A 23,455-nucleotide genomic window follows, 5' to 3' on the forward strand; every position below is an offset into this window, starting at 1 on the left:
AGGGGAGGGAGGCCTCTCCTGTCGGAACCATCTCTGACTTGCTCTGGGAGTGCCAGTGGACCTGCTTTTGCAGGGTAGGAGGGTGGGGAGGGCTTTGCAGTCTATAACTTGCCTGAAGGTGTGTGCAGCTCATTTGCGTTTGTGCATTTTTTCCGAGTTGAAAGGCCCATCAGGTCCATGGCTGTAAGCGGCAGAATCCAAATGTGGCTGCTTTAGGTAGAATAGCTCAGATGGCCAGGAAGGCTAGAGAACCAAATTCAGGCTGGCCTGCCAGGAGCAGATCCTGGAACTGGTCTGGCGAGAGCATTTCTGGGGCTGTCCCAAGACGCTGATGCTGCTGCCAGCAGGCCCCAGGTGTGCCACTAGCCCTACTGCCCCTGCTGCTGGAGAGAAGATGCGCTGTGTTATCTCTGGATTCTAGTCCTAGTCTACAGCAACTGTGGAGACATGTTGCATTTAGGTCCTCTGTCTGTGCCATAGCAGCAAAGGCAAATGAAAAGTGCGTATCTGGCATTCGCAGCTTCTGTAGTAAGAGCTGGGCTCTGCTTTCTACCGAGACTCCATGGTGGGGGCTGGGGATTCTAAACACAGGAAAGGGCTTCAGAGGCTAGGAAACCCATAGAATAAAATAATGGTCCATCACAGGGTTTATGATTTTTGAGCATACCCAAGGGCTGAGGTACTCTAAACAGTGAGAACCACTTCTCTGTCTAAGAGAATACTGAGAGCAAAGAAAGATGATATTGCAAGGTGGGACCAGTAAGGGGTGTGGGAAAATGGGGTTACCCAGCTTGCCTGAGAGACAAGAGAGGTGGGGAAATCCTTCATAGGTAGGAAGCCATGTTGAAATTTTCAGTTGCATTTCAAGTTTGGCCTTCATTTTCTTGGGAAATGGTTTGCCACTGAACATGTTGATCTAGAAAATGACCCAATGAGAATATGACTTTAGAAAATTAATTTGATGGGACGCAGAAATAAATTCACTGGCTACTGCTCTAGCCCTGTGTGGACTGGGTTCTGGAGTGATGGGGCTTCATGACTCACTGGGCAGAGGCGGGCACCAGGGAAGGGGGGCAAGGTGCCCTGGTGGGAGTGAGCTCCACCTGTTTCACCGTGGGTGAGTGGGAGAAGGTGGCGCCATCGTGGGAACTGATGATGGGTGTGGGAAGACGATGGCCTGTTTTAGAGGGTGCAGGGAGTGGAAGCAAGACTGGAGGTGAGTTCCCGAGGGTGGATTTAGAAATCACATAGTCCTGATTTGAGAGCGGCAGAGCACAGAGCTCATCTAATCTCACGCCTTTGTTTTGTTTTATTTAAAAAATATGAGATGTATTAGTTTATGCTTCGTAGAGAAGGTAGTAGAAGTACAAAGAAGAAAAGCAAAAATGAGCCATAATCTTGTCCCCAAATAACCCCACTTGACTTTTTAAAAAAGTCAATTGAAGTAATGTATGCGTACGATTAGAACATTCAAACCATATGGAAAAGTGCAAAGCGAAATGCAAAGGCGGTCCTCCACAGACCTGCCCAGCCCCCAGCATCCCTTCACAGAGGTGAGCACAGCAATGAAGGCCTCATAGTGCACACAACTTTACCTTTCCTTTCCTTTTATCATGACTTTTCCAAGATAAAGTAAATAAAAATACATAGAAATATCTACTTCCTTCTAACAGCCTCACACATCTTAAACATCTTAGTGGCAGTTATCCTGGAGCCTTGGAAACTTTCTCTGGCTGACAGTGTCCGCTGAGCAGGACCGACAGCCTTCACCACTGCCTCTACCTTCCTCATTCTCTCTCTGGTAGAGACTGACCTTCTTTCTCGAGGCTGTTTCCACTGCTCCTTGCCTGTCCTTCCCTCTCCCCTGGCCCACTCCTCTTGGATGTCAGGTCTTCTCAATGTCACTGCCTCCTGGAAGTCCTTGAGGATCTCAGAGTGGTCAGTACCCTCCTCCTTCCCTAGGCAAGAATCTCCACAAGGGAAATAGGATACCGACAGGGCCATGTCTCTCTTGGCCACATCTGTATCCTGATTGCCTAGCATGGTGCCCATGTGTGACAGGAACTTAGTAAACCATTCATCCACTGTAATACGTTCTGTCACTTTGGGCAAACAAACGTGCTCATATTGTAGTCCATTATAACTGTCAACTGTATGAATCTGGAGCCATTTGTGGTCGATGATATAAAAGAAAAATTATTCTAACACTTATTAAAAATGGCAAGGAAGACTATTGCAAGTGAGAGATTGGACTCAACTCCCAGTACAACAGGGGCAGGTGGGGATTTGTAGCCAGTGGGCAGGGTGAGGGAGTGGATAGGAACGTACTAAGAAAACCTTGATTAGATCTCAAGGGTGGAGGAAGAGGAGCTTGAGTGGATGTCAAGAATGGGAGGATTCGTTGCTGCATCTGGCAGGCCAGGGACAAGGTCTGGTCGAGAAAAGGACTAAAGGGGCCTGACTGAAGCTTGATCAAGGAGGATGTCCCAGTCACCATCAGCCAAAAGGCCTAGGTGGTAATGCTGCCCCATGGCATCTAATGCCACATCATAACAAAGATAGGAGGGAGCCTGGAGAATGGGCGATCACACATGTACGTGGGCAAGAGCTGCCAGAGGACATCAATTTGATCCATCTCCAATAGTGAACTTCTATTGTTCTTGTGTTTTAAAACAGGAACGATGAAGTGTCTACTCCACCCTTCCTCCCGGGAGAATCCCAAATACTGATTACATTTCAAGAAAGACCTGTCAAGTGTTTTAGCTCCTTGGCAGTGAATGCTGGCGTTTTCCTCTGAGATTCTGTTTCCCATCTTCCTGGTTACAGAGCTCACCCAGCTGGCGTCTGTGCTGTGACCTTGGTCACGGACATGACTGACCTCTGAGTCCCATGGGGCGCTCTCCAAGCTCACTTTGCCACCCTGGGTAGGAGTCAGCCAAGGGGATCACACATGCTGGGCCCATGTTGTCCTGAGTCGTTATTAGTAGCCTCTCGTTACCCTCACGAGTGTTGTAGTTAGATCAATATGTTCTGTGGCCCCTCAGCTTGGCCCTGCCCCCAGCACAGAGGCTAACCCTGGACCTACTTCTGCGTCCCCACAGGCTGTCCTGACATTGCCACGATAGGCTCCCCCTGCAGTGACTCGCACACATGCCATCAGTTTTTGGCAAGGCAGCTGGTTGTCGGGATAGTGTGTGAAGAAATCCACACGCATGAAGGACCTCACCACACGCTGCTTCCTGCTGTCAGTGGGAGTGGACAAAAGCAGGGGTGTGAAGCAGGCAGAGCTGAGAGGGGTGCGGGGAGTGGTGCTGAAAACAGGGTGTTGCCGGGATACCGGGGGTCTGCAGCGAAGTGTCACCGAGGCCGGGATGCTGTATGCACTTGGAAATCAGTTTAGGTGATGTGGCTTCTGTATTTGGATTTCACTTACCGTACAAAGTATTGGCAGGATGAGAATTTGCTTCATATTTTGCGGAGTGGAAGGTGTTTGTGAGAAACACAGTCCCTAGTTCTCTGAGATCTACTGAATCATCCTATATGGCAGCTGGGAGTAGGGGCTTGTCCAGAAATCTGAATTTTTAACAGATTCTAGTGATGGATAGTCTGGTTTGAGGCCCACTGCCTCAGGAAAGGTAGACCTTTTGGCTTGTTTAGACAGTTCATTCATTCATTCAGGAATTCTTCACTGAGTGGTCATCATGGACCAAGCCGTGGGCCGGGAGCTAGGCAGGCCACACGATGTGTGTGCTGCCCAGAGAGCTTTCCAGTCCAGCAGAGGGGACTGGCCTTCACCTAGTGATGCCCCTGTGACAGCATCACTACAAGGGGAGCACAGAGGGCTGTGGTTGCTGAAGCAGGGCCCAACCCCAAATCTGGGCTCAGGGCAGGCCTCCCTGGGGTGTCGGTCAGAGCTGGGACCTGAAGGATGAGGAAAGCAGAAGAAGAGCTGCCTGACAGTGGAAACAGCATGTGCAAACGCCTCAGACAGCAGAGGGCAGGGTTGCTGGAGCTGTGAGAGAAGCCAGGGATGTGTAGGGTGTAGGGGGTGTGTAGGATGTAGGGGACATGGAGGGTGTAGCGAGAAAAGGAGGGGCTGTCGGGGAACGAGGGTGGGGAGGGATAGAGGGGATGCTGGAGGTGCTTAGGTTTAGGGCTGGGCTTGGAATGCCGAGGAGCACTGAGAGGCTCGAAGTGAGAGAGGACACGTGGGGTCCATGAGGACCTGTGGGGGATCCTGGTCTTTAAAGTTCTATGAGTTGATGGGCACCAAAATGCAGCCACCCACAGGGCCCTGGAGGCATGGCTACTTGGTCATCTGTGCTGTCTGTCTGGGGAGGTGCTAGCAAGCTGGTGTGGTGGACAACAGGCCTGGGCTGTGCTCTGACCACTGTGGTGAGGGCCCAGCCTCTGTGTACAAAATACTGTCATCTTCAGATCTATAACACTCATTCTGGTCTGTGTCTCTCCCCTAGATCCTGCCTGGCCTGTACATCGGCAACTTCAAAGGTGAGTTCTGTTTTTTATTGTTGTGGTAAAATATACGTAATACAAAATATGCCTTTTTAATCATTTTTAAGTTTACAGTTCAGTGGCATTAAGCACATTCAATTGCTGTGCAACCATCACCACCATCCATCTCAACAACTTTTTCATCTTCCCCAAATGAAACTGTCATCGTTAACCACCGACTCCGGTCCCCTCCGCAGCCCCTGGAAAGCACCCTTCTGCTTTCTGTCTCTGAATTTCACTACCCTAGGGACCTCATCTAAGTGGAGTCATACAGCATTTGCCCTTTTGTATCTGGCTTTTTTCACTGAGCATAATGTCTTCAAGGTTCCTCCATGTTGTAGCATGTGACAGAATTTCCTTCCTTTTTAAGGCTGAATACTGTTCCACTGTATATATGCACCACGTTTTGTTTGTCCATTCATCTGTTGATGGACATTTGGGTTGCTTCCACCAAAGGTGAGTTCACTTTTTAGAAGATCACCTTCAGGCTTCTCAAGCATGATTGAGTCCAAGGGTAGACTCATTTTATATGGCATCTGCCTGGGCCCCTTGCTGGGCCCTCATCCTTGTGCCCTGACCAGAGTGTGAGGGGCCCTTCAGGTTCCAACGTGACCTCTGATCTTTGTCTTCGTTGTGCTCGCTTGCCGAAACATTATTATAAAAGAAGGTAGCTAACAGGCAAGCACATTGATCAGTCATGTAACTTATTTATAATCTTCTATTACTTTCGTTTTCTAGTTATTTTTAATAAATTTCAAAACCTATTTTTTTTAAACCGCCTGGGAAAAATAAGTGGCAATTTCATCTCTGGCAAATTATCCTCATCTTGTGTTGACTTTTCTCTGTACATTTCTGTGTGGCTTGTTCAGTATTTATTGATTTGCTGTCAGTTATTGATTTTTTACTTTTAGCTCATCTGTCTCAAAATTCTCTGTAATCACCGCAGTGAGGAGAAGCCCACAGAGCAAAGCACCTGGTGGAGAACAGGCTCTTGTTGATTTCCAGAGCGGGCCTGGGTCCCCATGTGCCGCTTCAAGTGTGTGCGGTGTGGACACAGCTCCCTTAGCGATGGAGAGAGCGTGTGCTCAGTAGGAGGCACGCACCTGGGAAATGTGCAGAAACAAGTCTGCTGGCGGCAGGTGGAGAGAGCCAAACCTCATCGTAAACCCCGAACAAGCCAGAACACACTCCTGCCTGTTTTCTGGTTGTTGCTTAAATTTGTGAGTTCAGGTTCAAATTGATTGTCAAAACAATCTATGATTTTTCTGCATCATGTTTATTTCCTCCGCTTCCCCCGTAGGCTCCTGGTGCTGCTAGCTGGCTTCCAAGAGGCTGAGTGCAGGGCTCTGACAGCTGCTAATTGCTACTAGAACAGGTTAAAAATAGTACTAGAGTTCCTAAATTAGTAAGCTTTGTAGTTCTGAAAAAGCAGCCAAGTGCTCTGTGGTGGGTAGGCCAGCGGTGCTGGAGTGCACTAAGGAGCAAATGTCTTCACGGATTATTTAGTGAGTTATTTAGGGGAGAGGGGAATGTTTTTGTGTTTGAGAGCAGAGTTAAGTAAAAATTCTTGAAAGTAGAATTGCTAGGTGAAAGTTGTTTACAAATTACAAATTGTAATAAATGCCAACCAAATTCAATACTGCTGCCAACAGTTTTGAGCGTTTTCTCCTTACTCATAGATCACTTTCTTTTAGAAGGACATGTGTGCACAACTTTAAGGAATTATTCAAAACTCTTTCTGTACTAGAATCTCTATCTCTTTTCTCAATATTCAGTGACGTGGGAACCCTCGCAGGCCCTGGACTCCTGCTCTGGGATCTCACTGTCAGACAGCTCGACAGCAGCCACGCCTCCTGTGTGCAGGCGGGGTGTTCCATGACTGCCTTCAGTTACTCTGACACTAATATGTGGTTGTGTTTGACTCATTCATTAATTTACCAAACACTTATTAAACACTCACCAGGTAAGGTAAGACATGGGAATGGTAGTCCAGGGAGTTGACAGTGCTGGAAGGAAGTGTTGCATCCTTCAAGTTGCCTGTGAATTAATCGTTCATTCCACAAACTCATTGCAAGTGCCCAACGTATGGGGCATCTGATGTGGACATGTGTCCTGGTCCTCAGAGGTTTGGAGTCGGGGGAGCAGGTCCTGAGGAATGGAGACAAGCTGTGGGGTGGGCCTGCCTTGGAATCCGGTTACCCCACGGCTCACGAGCCAGGCGCTTGCTCTTGGACACGTCGCACAGCCTGGATGTGGGAGGGGATGAGGACATCAGCCCGGGGCTGTGGTGAGGGCTGAACCAGATGTGCAGTGGAGGCCCTCGGTTCCGTGCCTGGTAGATGGTGGGTCAGCCAGTGTCAGGCCCTCCTCGCCTTCCCTGTCTGTGAAATGGAAACCACACACCTACTTTGGGCTGTTGTGGGAAGGAGACAGATGCTCATGAAGTACCCACACCACACCAGGTGTGCAGTAGGCGCTGCCGGCCAGTGTGGAAGCCCAAGGTCAAACGATCATGACTTCTCCTGGAACCCAGATCCAGCTGTCATCCATGCTTTAGCACGAGATCTCATTTAGTCATTTTCTTCTCTTTTTAAATTACAAAGAGTACGTGCCTACTGTAATACAACAGCCAATCTGGAAATGTATAAAGAAAAATTAATGGAAACATTCTTTTGACTTTCTGAGAGATCTTTATTTTTTATAGACTATGGATAGGCACTGCTATCCTGGCCAGCGTTCTGGTGGCCGTGATCTCCTCAATGCACTCATTGAATGGTCTCCTTCCTTCCCTCCCTCCCCCTGCCCTGCCCTTCCTTCCAGGGGATCCTTTACATGTCACTCTGCAACTTCCTTTTTTTCTTTTAAGTTTGCAATGAATCACAAACGGTTTTCCAACACCTGGTGATTTTTCCACCTAGAGAAAAACCCACAAACAAACCCAACCTCTCGAGCTGGTGTTTGATGAGAGCCTCTCAGCTGAGCTGCCTGTGGCTGGCAGGTGGCTCTGCCCAGATGCCGGGGGGAAAGGCGGAGGGTGGAAGCCCAAAGCAGCTCCTCCCTGGGCTGAGCGGGCGGGGCTACTGCTTCCTCACAGCTTGGCACGTGCAGCGTGGATGTGCGCTGACAGAGGAAGCCCTTGTTGTTTGAAGGTATCCACAAACATCTAGAAAAGTGAGAGACAAGCTCAGGCACTGTGTGTGTGCTGGGGATGTACACGGAGACACGTCTGAGGGCTTCGAGCTTTTATTCTGTGTCTGCCAGTGAGAAGGGCCGTGGTCCCAGTGGCGATTCCCCGGATGTTCAGACAAGGCTGAGCTGGGTGCCCTGCTGCCCACTGTCTGTGGTGGACTGCTGTTATTTAGCCCAGGAGAGCATTAGGTGGCAGAAGGAGAGCTGGGAGTCAGGTGTCTTTGAAGAAAGCGTGTGTTTGGAAACAGTCAGAGGTGACTGAGATCGACGCCCATACTCTGGTCCTGATGATGATGTTGATGATGATGATGATGGCAATAGTAACATCACCACGCGCCAGCCAGCACTTTTCTTTGTGTTTTACATCATTTAGTACTTCCAGCAGCCCTTTGAGGTTTCACTCTTACCATTTTCCCACTTTACAGGTGAGAAAAGTGAGGCACAGAAACACTTGCCCGAGGTTAGCTCCAAAAATGTCAGAGCCAGGGTTTGTGGAGAAGGGAACAAGTAGGAACCGCCCCATTTTGGCCCCCAGCACAGGTTGGAAGTGTATCCACTTCAAGGTTGAACCCACTAACAGCTAATTTATAACTCTAGCAGTTGTTATAACGTATAATCATTTATAACTCTGGAAGCCTTTCCATCTAGTTCGTGGTGGGAAGTATAACTGCGAGCAGGTTGGAATCTCTCACCCATCTCTCACAGATTCTCACCCTGGAGGTGAAGGTTGTTTGGGAGATGACTGAACATGGCTTGGGGTTCAGGGTGAGGGCACAGGGCGCTGGGACCCTTTGAAACAGAGCCCTCCCCTCTCATCCCGCGTGGCCATGCTCTTGAGCCTACAAAGCAGTGCAGCCGCTGCTCTGAGTGTTGGGATGGCGTTACTAAAGAAGTTCTTTCCTGCAGACTGTTTTTCTAGAGTGCTTGTGTTGATGGTGTTAATTTCTGATGCTTTCTCCGATATATTTTTGTTAATTTTTTTCAGAAGCAATTCTGCTTGACTTCGCTGGACTAGCTTATTTCCCATGGCCATTCTGGCATTTCCCACATTCAGGGCTGGTGCCCCTGTCTGTCTTCTTTGTCAATATAAGATCTAGAGCACTAATTCCCATCCTAAGGAAGCATGTGGCTGTCACTTTGCCCACTGAGGGCAGCATCTTCCAAGAACCTGCCTGCTACCCCAGTGAAGTCTTACCAGTGGTGGGTGGGGTCTTCCTCTGAGCCAGGCAGGGAACGTGCAACAGCAAAGGGGGAGGATTGGTTGGGAACTTCTGTTTCAGTGCTCCCACCATGTGAAGGTGACATTTGCTTCCTCAGGAGGCCACGTGAGGCCTGGCATGGGGGTAAACAGAGGCAGGCGACAAGAGTGGGTAGGAGTCCAGAGGCCAGGGGAGAAGTTGAGACAGAGGAAAAGAACATGTTTAGCTGTTTTTGCCAATGAGGAGTTGATGTTCATTTTACCTATTCATGTGATTTATATTGAATTTTGTGAACAGTATTTTTTAAATTTTGTTTTTCCTAATTATGTGAGTGATGTGGCCTTATCAAGCTAAAATAAGATAAAAACTTCAAAAGTCCAAACATGAGAGAAATATGTTAAAGAGAGTAAAAACTTCTGCAAACCCCACATCCTGAGGTAACCATGGTCAGTGTATGTCCCTCTAGATTTTGTGTCTGTGTGTGTGTGTGTGTGTGTGTGTGTGTGAGAGAGCAAGATTGGCCCTGAGCTAACATCTGTGCCAGTCTTCCTCTATTTTATATGTGGGATGCTGCCACAGAGTGGCCTGATAAGTGGTGTGTAGGTCTGTGCCCAGGATTCGAACCTGCAAACCACAGGCCACCAAAACAGAGCACGTGAACTTAACCACTAGGCCACTGGGCCAGCTCCAGGTCCCTCTAGATTTTTTTTCCACATGAATTTTAACCTGTAATCTTCCCATTGTTTTCGTTTGTTTGTTTTTTGCTGGGTTTTTGGCCAAGGAAGATTTGCCCTGAGCTAACTTCCACTGCCAGTCTTCCTCTTTTTGTATGTGAGCTGCTGCCACAGCGTGGCTGCTGACAGATGAGTGGTGCAGGTCCACTCCCAGGGACCAAACCTGGGCCACCAAAGCAGAACACACTGAACTTAACTGCTAGGCCATGGGGGCTGGCCCCCCACTAGTTTTATTGACGTTGACTTGTTGCATTTTTTATTGCGAATGGTTCTAAATTATTTTCTGATTTAGAGGTGGCATTAACGTTCCTCAGTGGGGGCGGGACACTGTTGACACCAGGTCAAAAGTCATGCCCTGGCGGCTCCCAGGGCTCCATGTGTGCAGTGCACACAGCCTTCTGGGTTCTTAGGCAATGGCGGGTTCTGGTCCTGTGGGTATGTGTGGCCTGGGAATCTACATTTCCAGCACACTCCTGGGCGACGCTGTGCTGCTGCTTGGCAGATTCCCGTTTGAGCAGCAAGGACTGAATTCTGCCCCTCTCACTTGGTGCTCAGGGAGAGCTGGTGTGAAACTTTCCAGGCTGGTGCACATGTGTGTGAGCTGATAACTCACGGCTGAGTCTTAGTGCTGTGTGCCTAGCTCATCCCAGAGTGCCCGTGGTTGTAGGCAGCCATCCAAAACCATCAATAATTTTAATTTTGAAGAATAAAAGGTCCAATGTCATCATCCAGTGGTATTGATCAAGCATTTTGTGCACACAAATAGGTGGGCAGAGCCTGTGCTTATGGGAAAGCGTCATCCCAAATTGGGGTGTCAGTGTGCACAGTGCTGTAATAAGACAGGAGGAGTGCAGAGCGCAGAGGAGTTTCTAAGAGTTGCTTGCGTTGTCTTTGGAGTCCAGCATTCAGTTGCCTCATTTGTGGTATTGAGTGGTCTTCTGTATTCAAAAATGTATAATTTTATTCCCAAACCACTTTTTTTGTTGTTTATCTCAATCTGTATATTTATTATCTGTTTATTTAATAAGTATCTTTCTGGGGTGATGAAAATGTTCTAAAGGTAGGTTGTGGTGATGGTGACTCTGATATACAGTTTAACTGTACAATTTTATGATATGTGAATTATCTCAATAAAGCTGTGTGTTTTTTTTAAAGATTGGCACCTGGGTTAACAACTGTTGCCAATCTTCTTTTTTCCTTTTTCTGCTTTTTCTCCCCAAATCCCCCCAGTACATAGTTGCATATTTCAGTTGTGGGTCCTTCTAGTTGTGGCATATGGGACGCCGCCTCAGCGTGGCCTGACGAGCGGTGCCATGTCCGCGCCCAGGATCCGAACCGGCGAAACCCTAGGCCGCTGAAGCAGAGTGGGTGAACTTAACCACTCAGCCACAGGGCCGGCCCCAATAAGGCTGTTTTAAAAAGTATGTTGAAACAAATACTGATGTTTCGAATTCAAATCCTGGCACAACCAGAATCTGGAAGGCCCTGTGCTCGAGCATCGTGAGGCTGCTGTGGGAGCTCCCTGGTGCCCTGCCTCTCCCGAGTCTGCTGCTCCGCTTTGTCTGAGCTCTTTCGTGGGCACCAAAGCTCCAGCTTGATCTTGTTTCCCTGCTTGTCTAAAAGATGCATACTCATGGCAACTGGAAAATCACATGTTAGTGAGAGTGTGGAGGCTGGCTGTCTGCGGGACCCTAAATGACTGTAGCTCCTGCATCGTTCAAAGCTTCTGATGTGGCACCTTGTGATAGCTAGGAGGTTAGAATTGAGTCCCCACGTGTGTAATGTAGATGGCTGCTATGCACATCTCACTTTGAAGCTTGAGATGGTTGGAGTGATGAAGAGATCTTAAAATAAAACTAATTCTTGTGTAAGATTGACACCTGAGCTAACAACTGCTGCAAATCTTTTTTTTTCTTCTTCTTCTTCTCCCCAAAGTCCCCCAGTACATAGCTATATATTCTAGTTGTGAGTGCCTCTGGTTGTGTAAAACCAATGTTTTAATATTACTTTTAAAGATATTTTTCTGACTTTAAAGGTGGTGCATGCTTATTGAAGAATGTTTAGAACACTGTTTCTTAGTTTCTGCTCTATCATTGAGGTCTATTAGAAATGCAGATTCCTCAGCCCTGCTGTAGACCTTGAGCTAAGTTGGAGCACAGGAATCTGCCTCTTTAACAGGCCCCCCGATAGTTCATGGGCACGGTAAACTTTTAGAACCACCTGTGTTGAATACACACAAAAACTATAAAGAAGGAGAAAAATTAAAAACACTTGGAAGAGTATCACTATTGGGGCTAATTCCTTATAACTTTTCCCCCTGTGTGTGTGTTTGTCTTTATGTTTTTACACATTGAGTTTACATTGTATTTACCGTTTGTAAATTATAAATACCATTACATTGTATTTACCATTACCAGGACTTACCATGATGTCCTGATCATTTTCCCGTATCGTTAATATTCTCTAAACACATGATAATTAAACACTTGACTTTTGGTCCATTTTATGCTGTATCATTTTAAAAAGCTTGTCCCAGACCAGGACAGGGGCCGAAGGGAGCTGACCACCTTGTTTCTTGCAGGACTCCTCTTTTGTAGATTAGCAGATGGGCTCCAATTTAGGGGGATTCATTCAATCTTTCTTCTTCAGGTAGGAGCATTGGAAGGGAATATAATTTTGGTGTTTTCTAAATTTCATTTGCAGATAATTTAATAGCCAAGTGATAACTTATGGACAATTTTGTTTGGAATTTCTAGAAAATGTTTCATTTTCACTTTTGCCCTAAAATGGATTTGATGTTATAAACCACAGTCTTGTCTGTATCTGCCTACTTTTGACATCAGGGTAGAGTCGTCTCTGGCAAGTTTCTATTTCTTATATAGTAAGCGGGTCTTTTGTATTTAATTTTACCTTGGATTACTAATTGTTGAGGTAATTTTTAAAAATCTTTATTATTATCTATTTCATTGTGAGTGTCTACAGTTTAACAAATGTCAACTACAAAGTGACCTCATGGCTTCACTTCCTTTAAACAGCAACAATTGTGATTACAGTGTTTGTTACTCTAACATCTGTCAAGTTTTAGATGACCACTTTGTATCAGAAGATGTGCTAATCAGAAGTAAACTTGGTTGTCTGCTAAATACATAAAAGCAATAGGCCTAAATCCCCTAGATCTAATTATTCTGAGTATGGTCAATTATGAAGTTTCAAGAAACAATTAGCAAGTCATATTGTGTTTTTTCCTTGCTAAACTTTAGAAGTAATCACTTGCAGAGAATATTAAAATATCCATTCTCTTTCTCCTGTGACAGATGCCAGAGATGCAGAGCAATTGAGCAAGAACAAGGTGACACATATTCTGTCTGTCCACGATAGTGCCAGGCCTATGTTGGAGGTAAGGGAGCCATGCACATGTGTCTTCATCTGTGTTCTTTGGGAGTGCATGGGACATTAATGAAGGCAGCTGTGTTCTCTCGGACACGTGTGCTCCTGTGAGTGCTGGCCACATCAGTTTTGTGCTCAGGCCATATTTGTGTCTGTGCCCTGTCCCTGGCTTGCCAGAAAGGCGTGTGCTTTTTTGATTGTACTCCTGCTGCGTTGCCAGCTTGGCTTTCTTGCTAAATGCCAAAGAATAAGCTGATGCTGCATTTCCCTCTGGATTTTAAGGACATTTAGAACCAATTTTCATTCCTTTCAAAATTATCTCCGGTTTTAGAATCCAAAAGTATTCAGGCTGCTCATTTCCTGATTTTTTTTCATTGAAGCTCAATTATATACTATTTGGATTTAGGAATGAAAGACAGTGGAAGACAAATTGTCACTGGAGATTTTCCAGGGTTTCCCTGGGACAGAGACTATCGTGTGGAAGCTGTTATTGTGTTTTAGATTTTCGAGTAAACAGGGTGTGTCTGCCTGTACACTAATTCCAAAAACATCTTCAATTTTACGCTAATGGACAGTTTGAGCTGTTGGCTGGGAGTAAAAGCTATTTCTGTTTGTTAGCCTTGACAGAGTCCAAGTTACCTCTTTTTAGAAAATAATACATGTGTGGTTGTGACGTGCACATGTTTTTCTATTTTAGGGTGGGGTGTTGGAGAGGGAGGGGTGACCTGAAAGAAATAATCCTAGTTCAAGATGTTTTCATGTAAATTCATATTCTGCCAGAAGAGGTAATATATTTTTTTAATTTTAAATTTACCTATTTTCCTTAGCGATTAGAGCTGCCGGATCTCCGTTAGCGTAAAACAAATGAGAACACGTGATGACAAGTGACTCTTAAACGCTGTGGAGAGCAGTAGGTGGTGAACAGACCTCTGTCTGTCTCTCCAGGTCTGTGGGCTCGTACTTCCTTCTGTTGCAGCTCATAGTTTTTTGTTAAAGGCTATAGTTTGTGTTGCAGCATGATTTTTTTTTTTTGAAAACAACAAGAGCACATCATTTTTTGGAGTCTAACACTTCCTTTGAAAATAGCTACCCCATCTTTTCATCTGTCAACGGTAGTTTATATTTAAAATATAGCCAAGCTATGGCCAAGATGGTAAGTTAAATGCAAACTGGTCATGATTGACTTCCTCTTAAATCACAAGATGAGGCTTGAGGTTTCCTTTATTTTAATAAATTACATAGCTGTCCTTCCCCCCCCACCCTCCCGGCCTGCCTCAGTGCGTTAGACTCCATTTAATGGAGCACACTGTCATGTGTGAACATGGCCCTTGAATCTATTCACCTTGCAACTTCTGGCTAAATACAAGGTCTTCAAGTGTTAGAAATAAAAGAGCTACGGCTCTTCTCTCTCCACTTTACACGCAAGGGAGTAAAATAGGTGGGATTGAACCCGCTGCAAAGAGACCACTATTGGTGTGAAAACCTCGGAACTGCAGGCAGACTGTGCTTCCTTGTCAATATTACACTCGTGTTCCTTGATAGTCCCTGTGTATCTCAATCTGTAAGGACAAATTCTGCCTTGAAAAAGAAAAAAGAAGGAGAAGTTCTGTGCCCTTTCTTCACAGGGACAGCTTGCCTTGGTGACACCCTGCTGTAGTCTTTGGGTGCTCCTGCTCCCTCAGCACAAGGAGAAGTATTCTCCTGTGAGTTCACATTCATTAGCAGTAAGATCACTGTTTTATAGCATAATGTAGTTTAACTTTGCCCCTCTTATTTTATTCATTTTTAACTTCACAAGTAATTTGTAAATACATTCCTATAAAAAAATTTAAAACAATAGCCTCTCTGATTGTGCAAGTGGGGAAAACTGAGGCGCAGAAGTCATTTGAACTGGGGTACTCCCCTTAAGTTATTGGGAGAGAGGAGGTTCGCTAGGGTCCCAGAAGTGCCAGATGGTTGTTGAGCCCTCTGCCTGGTAGGTAAAGCGGTCTTCTGTCCTGAATTTAAAGTTCACCACGGAAGCCGGGGTCTCCCCGAGCTGAGACGAGTCGAGGAAATTGTCGGGAGTTAACAGAGAGACTTTATTTCTCAGCGGCTCCACGTTATGCTGGCCCTGATCCTGCAGGGAAAATAGTGCAGGGATGAAGCTGAGTAGGGCAGACTGTGTGCAGAGCGAGCTGCTGCAGGAAGCTGACCCCAGCCGGTGAAGGGCCCTAATAAAGGAGGAAGGGTAAGGAGTGGGAGAGGAGAGAGTCGGGACTGCCTTCATTTTCTGAGATCTTCAAAACCATGCCTGTTTGTCAAATCTCCCCCAACTTACTCTGGGCAGCACTAGTCTGGGGCTGGGCTGGAAGTGGGGAGGTAGATACTATCTAAAATTGAAAGATTTCTGTCCTGTCACCTCAGTGCAGGAGTTCGGTGAGCCCTGCTGCCGAGTCACTCTGTATTGGACACTAGAATATGGATGCTTCTTTGGGTCATTTCCAACACACATCTGGATGGGTTTAAATGCACGGAGTGCTTAGCATCAGCCCTCAAGGGCTTTTAGAACTTTTGTCTGCTCTTACTGTGATGGCGGCTAAGAGAGAGTGGGCAGCCATGTTGTCCAATGTGGTTTCTAGAACAGAGGTCACAGCTCAGAGGCTTAGTGAGGATTTTCAAAGGACTGATTGTTGAACACTAGGTTTGGGACGTGATGGCTTTGCAAACAATAAATAAGTTTAGGGAATTTAGCACACCGTAGGCCACTCTGGAAGATTCATAGTTGTATTGACAGAATGAAGTTCTCAGGTTCTGCATTGAAGACACACATTTATCAGTCTTTCTGGGCAGGGAACCAGTTTGTGTGTGTGCGTGCTTGTGTGACATACCACATGATAATGTCCCATAGAACTGTTTCTACTAATACAGTCATGGGGATCCGGACTAAGGAGGACCCAGGAAAGGAGTCCACTAGCCCTTGGAGTCCAGGGTGAGCCTCCTGGGTGAGTGCTTGTTCAGAGGGACGCTCATACAACTTGTAAGCTAAGGCAGCTGGGGTCAAGGAGATGGTACCAAAACTGATGTTGTTACCAACTGAGGCTGCCCTGGTATAGATTGGTGTGAGAACCTGGTAGAGGTGGAATGGAAGACTGCACAGTTTTTGTGCTTGTTACGTCCTCTCCGGTTGTAATGATTTGTAACCTGTTGCAACACCTGACCAGTGACAATACTATAAAGTGCACCCACTGTGAAAGGCCTCATGACTATGCTGAAAGCATCTTTCATATTATGCACTTATTCATGTTACTTAGGAAGGACTTTAAGGAACTTGTGACTTGATTGATTTCAGTTAGATTAGATGTGATTCTCCATTATTTGGGTAATTTTTGGAAGAGTTTCCCAGTGTAGTGTTATAGGATCTCATACTCTTCCTGGCAACCCAATAGATCAAAGGAAATCACAGAAAGACAGACCTCTGGAGCGGCTGGGCCTCACCTCTGGTCGTCGAGTGGAGCCAGGTGGTCTTTGGTGCTTCTTTGGTGGATGAGACAAGATTTCCTTATCGTCTGAACCATGGGGTGAGGTGGTCAGCCAAGGGAAGGAGGTCTAAGGCTCCAAATACTGTTTCTTCAGAAAAGTGACTGAAAAGTAGGTCTTCTAGAATGAAGATTCTTAGAAACATGGGGACCTGCATACACTTAAGTCAGCCCTAAACTAACATCTGAGATGCTGACGAGCTCTGCCTCCATTTCAATGCCTACTACTCTGTTTGACATAAAAAACCCCATTGAACAGGATCCTAGAGATCGCTTACCCGACTCCATTACTGTGTGGACAAGGAAGCTGAAGTTCAGAGACATGAAGGGACTTGCCCACCATCCCACAGCTGGTCGAGGTAGCTTCATGGGAACCTGGATCTTCTTTTCCAGGCCGGAGATTTTCCCAGAGTGCCTTAGTGCCTTGGTCCTCTCCCAACATAACTGATGCTTCTGATTTTCCTGGCACTGTTCATAGATACTGCCATGTCAGCTCTGGAGAGGGTGGTACCATTTGTGCCCTTCCTGGTGGTGTGTGAAAGTGCCTGTTTTCTCATACCACCACCAGCACAGTGTTTTATTCTTTTTTACTTTTATTTAGCAAAATGTTGTTTTGTGTTTTTGCTGCAAATGCCTTCCTCACACTGTTGAGTCCCTTGTCCAGACAGTTCTTCCCTTTGAAGGCAGGGAGTTAGCGATTTATTCATTTCTTGAGCTTCTACCACACGCCAGGCCTGGGACAGGTCCTGGAGCTCGCAGAAGTGAATCAGTCCCAGCGTCTGCCCTGGGGAAGCCCTTAGTGTATAAACAAGACCTATATGATGGCTGTTTTATAAATATTAGTAATAATTACAGTCCAGTGGAGGAAGAGCCATGGATCAGGGCAGGTCCTTGGTGCCAGGAATCAAGTAGGAATGAAGGCTGTGGAAGCTCGGAGAATAAGGTCCCCCCTCGACCATGTGAGTCTGGAGGCATCTGCAGTGACCAGGTGTTTAACCGGGACTTTGGAGGTTGGAATTCGGAAAGTCTGATTGCTGGCATTCTGGCCAGAAGGAGGCTGGTAGAGAGCACCAAGACATGACTCCTTCTGGTGGAGCCCAGACTCCACAGAATCACACCAGTCTCGTCTGATGACTAGTAAACTCTGTGAGCCCCGCAAGGCGCATGGCATTTCCTGGTTCCTCCACAGCGTCTTCATACCTGTAGACTTGCTCACGTCACCCACTAGCAAGTGGCAGAGCCAAGCAGAAAAAAATCATTGCCACCTATTTTAATTTCAAATAGGAATTAAGCCCAGACCTGTAATTAAGGGGGAAGAAGCTCTTCATTTGTTTCTGTGTTTAGGGCTTGGTTGGGGAGTTGCTCAGAGCATTTCCTCTTTTGTGAGCTGCGTCCTCAGTGCCTCCTGAGGACTCCAGATTCGAAGGCTGGCAGAGACTCCTGTCATGAAGACCGTGCTTTTTCAAATCAGAAGCCCCATATTGTTTGTAGGTGCTGAGGAAGTAATATTGAGCAATGAAAGGTTTCTGCCTTCCCCCGAGAAAAGAAACAGAGCTCTGTCTTTCTAATGTAAAAATTTCAGTGCTGTTTCATTTTTCATTCTGGGTATTTAACCAGAGCACCTGCAGGAAACAAACTATTTTTCACTATTAACAAAAATGCTTTAAAAAGTATTCTCATTCCTTCACTGGGCTAATAACCCAAAGAATTTTGATTTTTAAATGATGAGTATTTTAGGGTTAAATAGAAAACAGTAGTTTGTGCACATATGTTCCCCCCAGGCACTGTGTGTACCAGGGAGGGTTTTGAGCTTGAGTCCAGCTTGGATATTCTTTCCATTTTAAGCTGTGTGTTCAAGTAAGACTTTTGTAGTTTGAACCATTTAAGTTGGGTTTTGTTTTTAAAGAATACGCTGTTTTCCTAGGCAGGCATTTATTCCTGGTCATTCTGTTCTGTATTTCCTTTAACACTGAAGACCTTTTTTGAGGTGTCCAGGCTCAGTTTACTTTGCGAGTTTTGTTTTTGTTGGCCGCTTCTCCGGGTTCTGATCCTTGCTGTGGTCTGCACATCTGCACAGCCGCCTGCATTTACCTGCTTCCCGATGAGGAAGCTCACCAAGGGGAGATGTCCAGTCTGCTTGGATGGTGGTGCTGAGGGCCTGGGGGCTCCTGGAAGGGCCTTGGTCCCTGCTACATGCCGTCTGGTGACCCGCCGCACTTCTCTCCCTCACATGTTTTGTTGGCTTCTCAAAAGGGAAACAGAATGGCATTTGAAGTTTAAGAAGCCATGCTTCTATGTGTTCTTGCTTCTCTTCGTCTCTCGTCTGCCCGCATCCTACCTCCTCAAACTCAGCCCCGGCTCCTCCTCCTGAAAAGGACACTCCCAGTGCCCTCCAACCTCAGGGCTCCTTCCCTTCTTTCTATAATATTTGTAATTTGTACTCTTCATTGAGTCATGAATTGCATGCACTGTGTGATAGATTCTGTAGTTTATTAAATGGCTATCTGACCTCTGTTTGATGATCTCGCTCTTCAGTGCCTGTGTCCGGGCTCTGAGCTGGTTCCAGGCCTGCTAGGGGCAGGTGCCCCATTGTGATTTCTTTGGTCTTCCCAGCAGCACTCAGCCTGGTCTGGTACACAGGGGCCCTCTGCAGATGCTTCTTGACAAACTGAGAGCCTCAGGCATTTTCAGCTCTATTCTAAAGAAAGAAGTCATGTCTGGTCACAGAAAAGGTTAATTTTAAGCAAAAGAAGTGAGTTGTAGAATAAGATCCACAATATTATCTCATTTATGTAAAATTAAATATCAATTATGTATTTGTACACGTACATATATGTGTGTAAAGGCACAGATAAGGGTTTGAAACAACCATACCAGACTCCTGAGAACGGTAAAGAGGATGGCGGAAGAGGTGAAAAGGATGAGTTTCGCTTTTGTCTCTATTTTTATTTATTTTTCACAGTGGGAATATGTTCATGGATAGTATCTCTTTGAATGAAGAGGGTAGGGAAGGAAGGTAGGCGGGAGTGGGTGGCCACACTCTCATGTCTGTGATATTGACAGGTGGCTTACATTTGGATGTTCAGGCTTGGCCAGAATGGGCTCTGGGTTTGGTAGCAATGTTTCCCATGGATTCCCATGTGAGTGTGCAACATCAGACGTGCCACATCCTTGTCGCCCACGGTCAGTGGGTACAGAGCATTCATCTCAGTCATCTTATTCTTCAGACGGAAAAGACAGCCCAAGACACACCTTTCAACTATATAGATTTTATTTTCAATATCAGTTATATTGTTCCACTTGATTATTTCAGTTAGATGGGTGTGTGTCCTTTTCTAAGATTCACAGATCCCCTAGTGATACAACTTGAATCATTGGGCAAGATTGCCTATTTGAATTGGCCAGTTTCCAGCGTGGATGATTTCAGTTGTTTTACTGGCATTGCAAAAAATAGCACACTACCAAATTGCTAATGAGATCCCGGGCCTTTGAAAACAAGTTCTTGTTTGCCTGGAATGGTTTTCAGATTGACGGTTGTTTCCAGTGAACCTCAGTTGTTTTCACCTCTCTAGGAAAGTCTCTCTGATGCCGCCAAGTCTTAGTGGTACCTACTATACCAAAGGCTTGCAGCAGCTTTCATGTGTTGAGGTAAATTTGTTTGAAGCCAACCCCAGACTTAAATAGAAATGACTCAAATAGAAATGATTATGGTAGGTATCGAAAACTGTCTAGTAATCGCTCTTTCTTAAATCAAGCTGTATCTGAGTTCTTTGTGTGTGGGCAGCCAAGTGCGCAAGAAGGCAGCTCCATCTGGCTTCTGGCCCTTCCGTGACAAACTCACTTGAAAATGGAGTTCTAAAGCCGGAATTCCAGCGTGACTAGACTAGAAGGGGCTCGAAATCTTCTAGCACTTCATTGATTCTAGAGGGGAAGTGGTGTTTTCTGTCTCTAAATGAAAGAGCTCTATGCTAACCTTCCTTTTTCCTGGCGTTCTTGAGTACCCTGCACTTCACCTCTGGACCTTCTCCTTAGTACTCATACTTACAGACCAGCCTCTCCGCATAACTGAAGACTTTTGCAAAAGACTCTTCCTAGACTTTTCCTCTCAGTCAAGTCCTGATTTCTTGAGCGTTTCCTGCTGGGCCCTGCCTCTCACACCTCTTCTCCTGACTTCCATGCATGTTCAAGTACTGAGCACGTTGTGTGCAAGTCCTGGGTTCCTGGAGCGGGCTTCCTTGTTTGCATCCCTCCCAGTCCTTAACGGGAAATATGCTGGTGACAGGATCTGCCAGGATCTCCAAACCAAGGTCTCAGGAGAAGCACGTGGTATGTGGTCTGTCTCCTGTGCCCCAGCTGGAGCAATGGTGTACATGGACACAACTGTGCTTGATTTGCCTGTAAGTGCCGAAGCACATGGCGTGGATGGTGGAGGCTCTGGCCATTTATACAAGATCCTCATGCCCATGGCTGGGGGCTTGGGGAAGACTTTGTAAAGAGGGGTGTTGAGGCAACCTTGTAGGACTGGTATGGTTTGGTTTAGTGGGGAGGGAGAGAAAGGATGTGTCTTGAGTAGGAGCAGCCCTTAGAGGCTGGTCAGGAAGGGGGAAATAAGCCCTGGAGCTATAGGAGATGTGTAGAGCTCAGCTGATCATAGAGTGGAGAAGGTGGTCAGTATGGTGGGGTGAAGGTGCTGCTATCTTCAGTTCTCGTTTTGGCTAACTTGGGAGTTATTCCTTCAGATTCAGCAAACGCTTATTGAGTACCTACCTTGTAGCAGGGATTGGGGATAAAATACAAAGAGGAGTAAGATGGGGCCCAGCATTACGAAGAGACAGGCATGGAAATCCTTATAACGGCTCAGAGCTGCAACTGCAAAATGGAGGTGAGGGTCCCTGGGCCACCCAGGAGAAAGTGGCTAACTCTGCCAGGTTAGCCAGGCTTCACCAAGGAGTTGACACTTTGATGTGGTCCTAAGGGTAACAGAGATTTGCCAGATAGTGATGGTGAGAAGGGACAGTTGGAGTAGGGGATGGGATTCTGGGTAAGAAAGCACATGCAGGGGCACCAGGCGTGCCAAGGTGACGCGTGTTCTGGGATTCATGAAGGGCTTAGCAGAGCAGGTCTGCAGGGTAGCTAGGCTGGAAAAGCAGGTTTGTTGTTCTCAGTGCTGCTGAGTCTATTTCGACTCCTAGCGACTCTGTGGACAGCAGAGCAGAGCCCTGCCTGGTCTTGTGTGCCATCCTCTCACCTTCCGGTGCTTTATCAGGCAAAGCTCTGCTGCTCTTCACGGGGTTTTCATGGCCAATTGTTTCAGAAGTGGATGGAAGTTAGGGAAAGTTTGCTTTGTCAAGCTGAGGAGTCTAAGCCTTATTTTGTATGAAGCAGGGGCTCAGTGAAGATTTACGAACAAAGGCCAGTGAAACATTCAGACTTCTTTTCCAGGATGTTGACTAGGGCATGGGATGGAGTGAGGGAAATGGATATCAGGGAAGCTACTGGGAAGCTCTTACAGGAATCCTGCTCATAAATGATAGAGAGTTTGAACTGGGACCCTGGGGAGTGGGATTTTTTTCCAGAAGTGCAAGAGTCATTTCCATAAAGTGTGACATAGCAAGATTGAAAATCAAAGGATGGGAAAAGATCTCCAGCAAACGTGAACCCAAAGAAGGGTGGCATAGCCATAATTTTACCAGGCAAATAGAATTGAAAGCAAGAGAAAAGAAAATGGTTGGAGTAAGGAGGAAAACTACATAAATGAAAAAAAGGAATGATCATCAAGAAGTTATAACAACCATGAACTTGTAGGCACCTCATAAAACAGCTTCCAAATATAGAAAACTGTGTCCCAAGTGGAGTGAACAGGACCTGTGTACTGATTAGATGTGAGCAGTGAAGCGGGGTGGAGTTAGGAATTCCTGAAGTCACAGCTTGATAGACTGAAAGGACAGCTGTGCCACCCATGGATGTGAGTGCTCCGGGAGGCAGAGGTGGTGTGGAAAGAGGACTGACCTCAGTTCTGTTGGAGGTGCTCGTGTGATATTCCCCAGTGGGTAGAAATATGAGTTCAGAGCTCAGGAGAGAAGTCTAGGCTGGAGATGAAGATTTCAGCATCATCAGTGAGACATGTAGCCAAGCTATTAGGGTTAAATAAAACCATGCAAGTAAATGCTACTGCAGCATGACTAGGAGACTAGGAGATGAACAGAATCTTTGGAGGGTAGAAGCGTCTGACTTTTATAATGATCCCATCAGTCATGACATGTCATGTTCTGAGGTGGATGCATCTTGCTTATTATTCCTAAGGCCACACCTTGGTGGGTTCTAGTTAGTCTCAACTCTTCTGAGGACAGTCCCTGGGGCTCCCCGTGGGGGCACCCCAGGCCGCGGAGGAGTTGAAGAGGAGGAGCTCTTGGGCAGACGTTCTGCAGTTCCTTGCCCATCAGCGCTTCCAAAGAAGCCTCTTGTGTATGGCTGTGTTAGGCGCTGAGGACGCTGGAAGAGGCAGAGTGACATAGGAGCAAATCTGGAAAGCTTTTATAGGGAATGCAGTTTTGCTAAGGAGTTTAAAAGGGAAGAGTAGCTTAGTTTCGGGGAGACAACCAAAGAGAGTGTCCACAGAGGGCAATGTGTTTCTGGTTCCAGATCAGTGCAGCACAGCATGTGGCTGCAGACCAGCAGGAGTGCTGGGCATCGTGGTGGTGGTGGTCGTGGTGGCTGAGGATGTCTAGTTCAAGGGGGTTGGATAGGTTGCAGACTCCTTGGGTAAAGGGCCTTCAAGTGTGCAACCAGAAGTCTGAATGAGAAGTAAAGGGTGGGTGGGTGGTTAAGACCCAAAGTAGAGTTAAACAGTTGTATGGGCACTGTAGTTGTTTTTAGCCATAAAGAAAATAATGATTTAAATGTAGCCTGGTTAACT

At 46.4% G+C, this 23,455-nt stretch overlaps 1 protein-coding gene across 7 annotated transcripts in view; it reads left to right on the top strand.

The window, feature by feature from the left end:
• DUSP22 (dual specificity phosphatase 22) overlaps positions 1–23,455 on the top strand; it is a 69,606-nt gene that overhangs the window by 8,341 nt on the left and 37,810 nt on the right. For all 7 annotated transcript variants that reach the window (XM_070244004.1, XM_005603518.4, XM_070244002.1 and 4 more), the window contains exons 2-3: positions 4,476–4,509; positions 12,949–13,031. In XM_070244004.1, the coding sequence (XP_070100105.1) occupies positions 4,476–4,509; positions 12,949–13,031 (117 nt within the window). The remainder of the gene's footprint in view (positions 1–4,475; positions 4,510–12,948; positions 13,032–23,455) is intronic.

Source organism: Equus caballus, chromosome 20 (genome assembly GCF_041296265.1).
Source record: "Equus caballus isolate H_3958 breed thoroughbred chromosome 20, TB-T2T, whole genome shotgun sequence".
NCBI classification, from domain to species: Eukaryota; Metazoa; Chordata; class Mammalia; order Perissodactyla; family Equidae; genus Equus; species Equus caballus.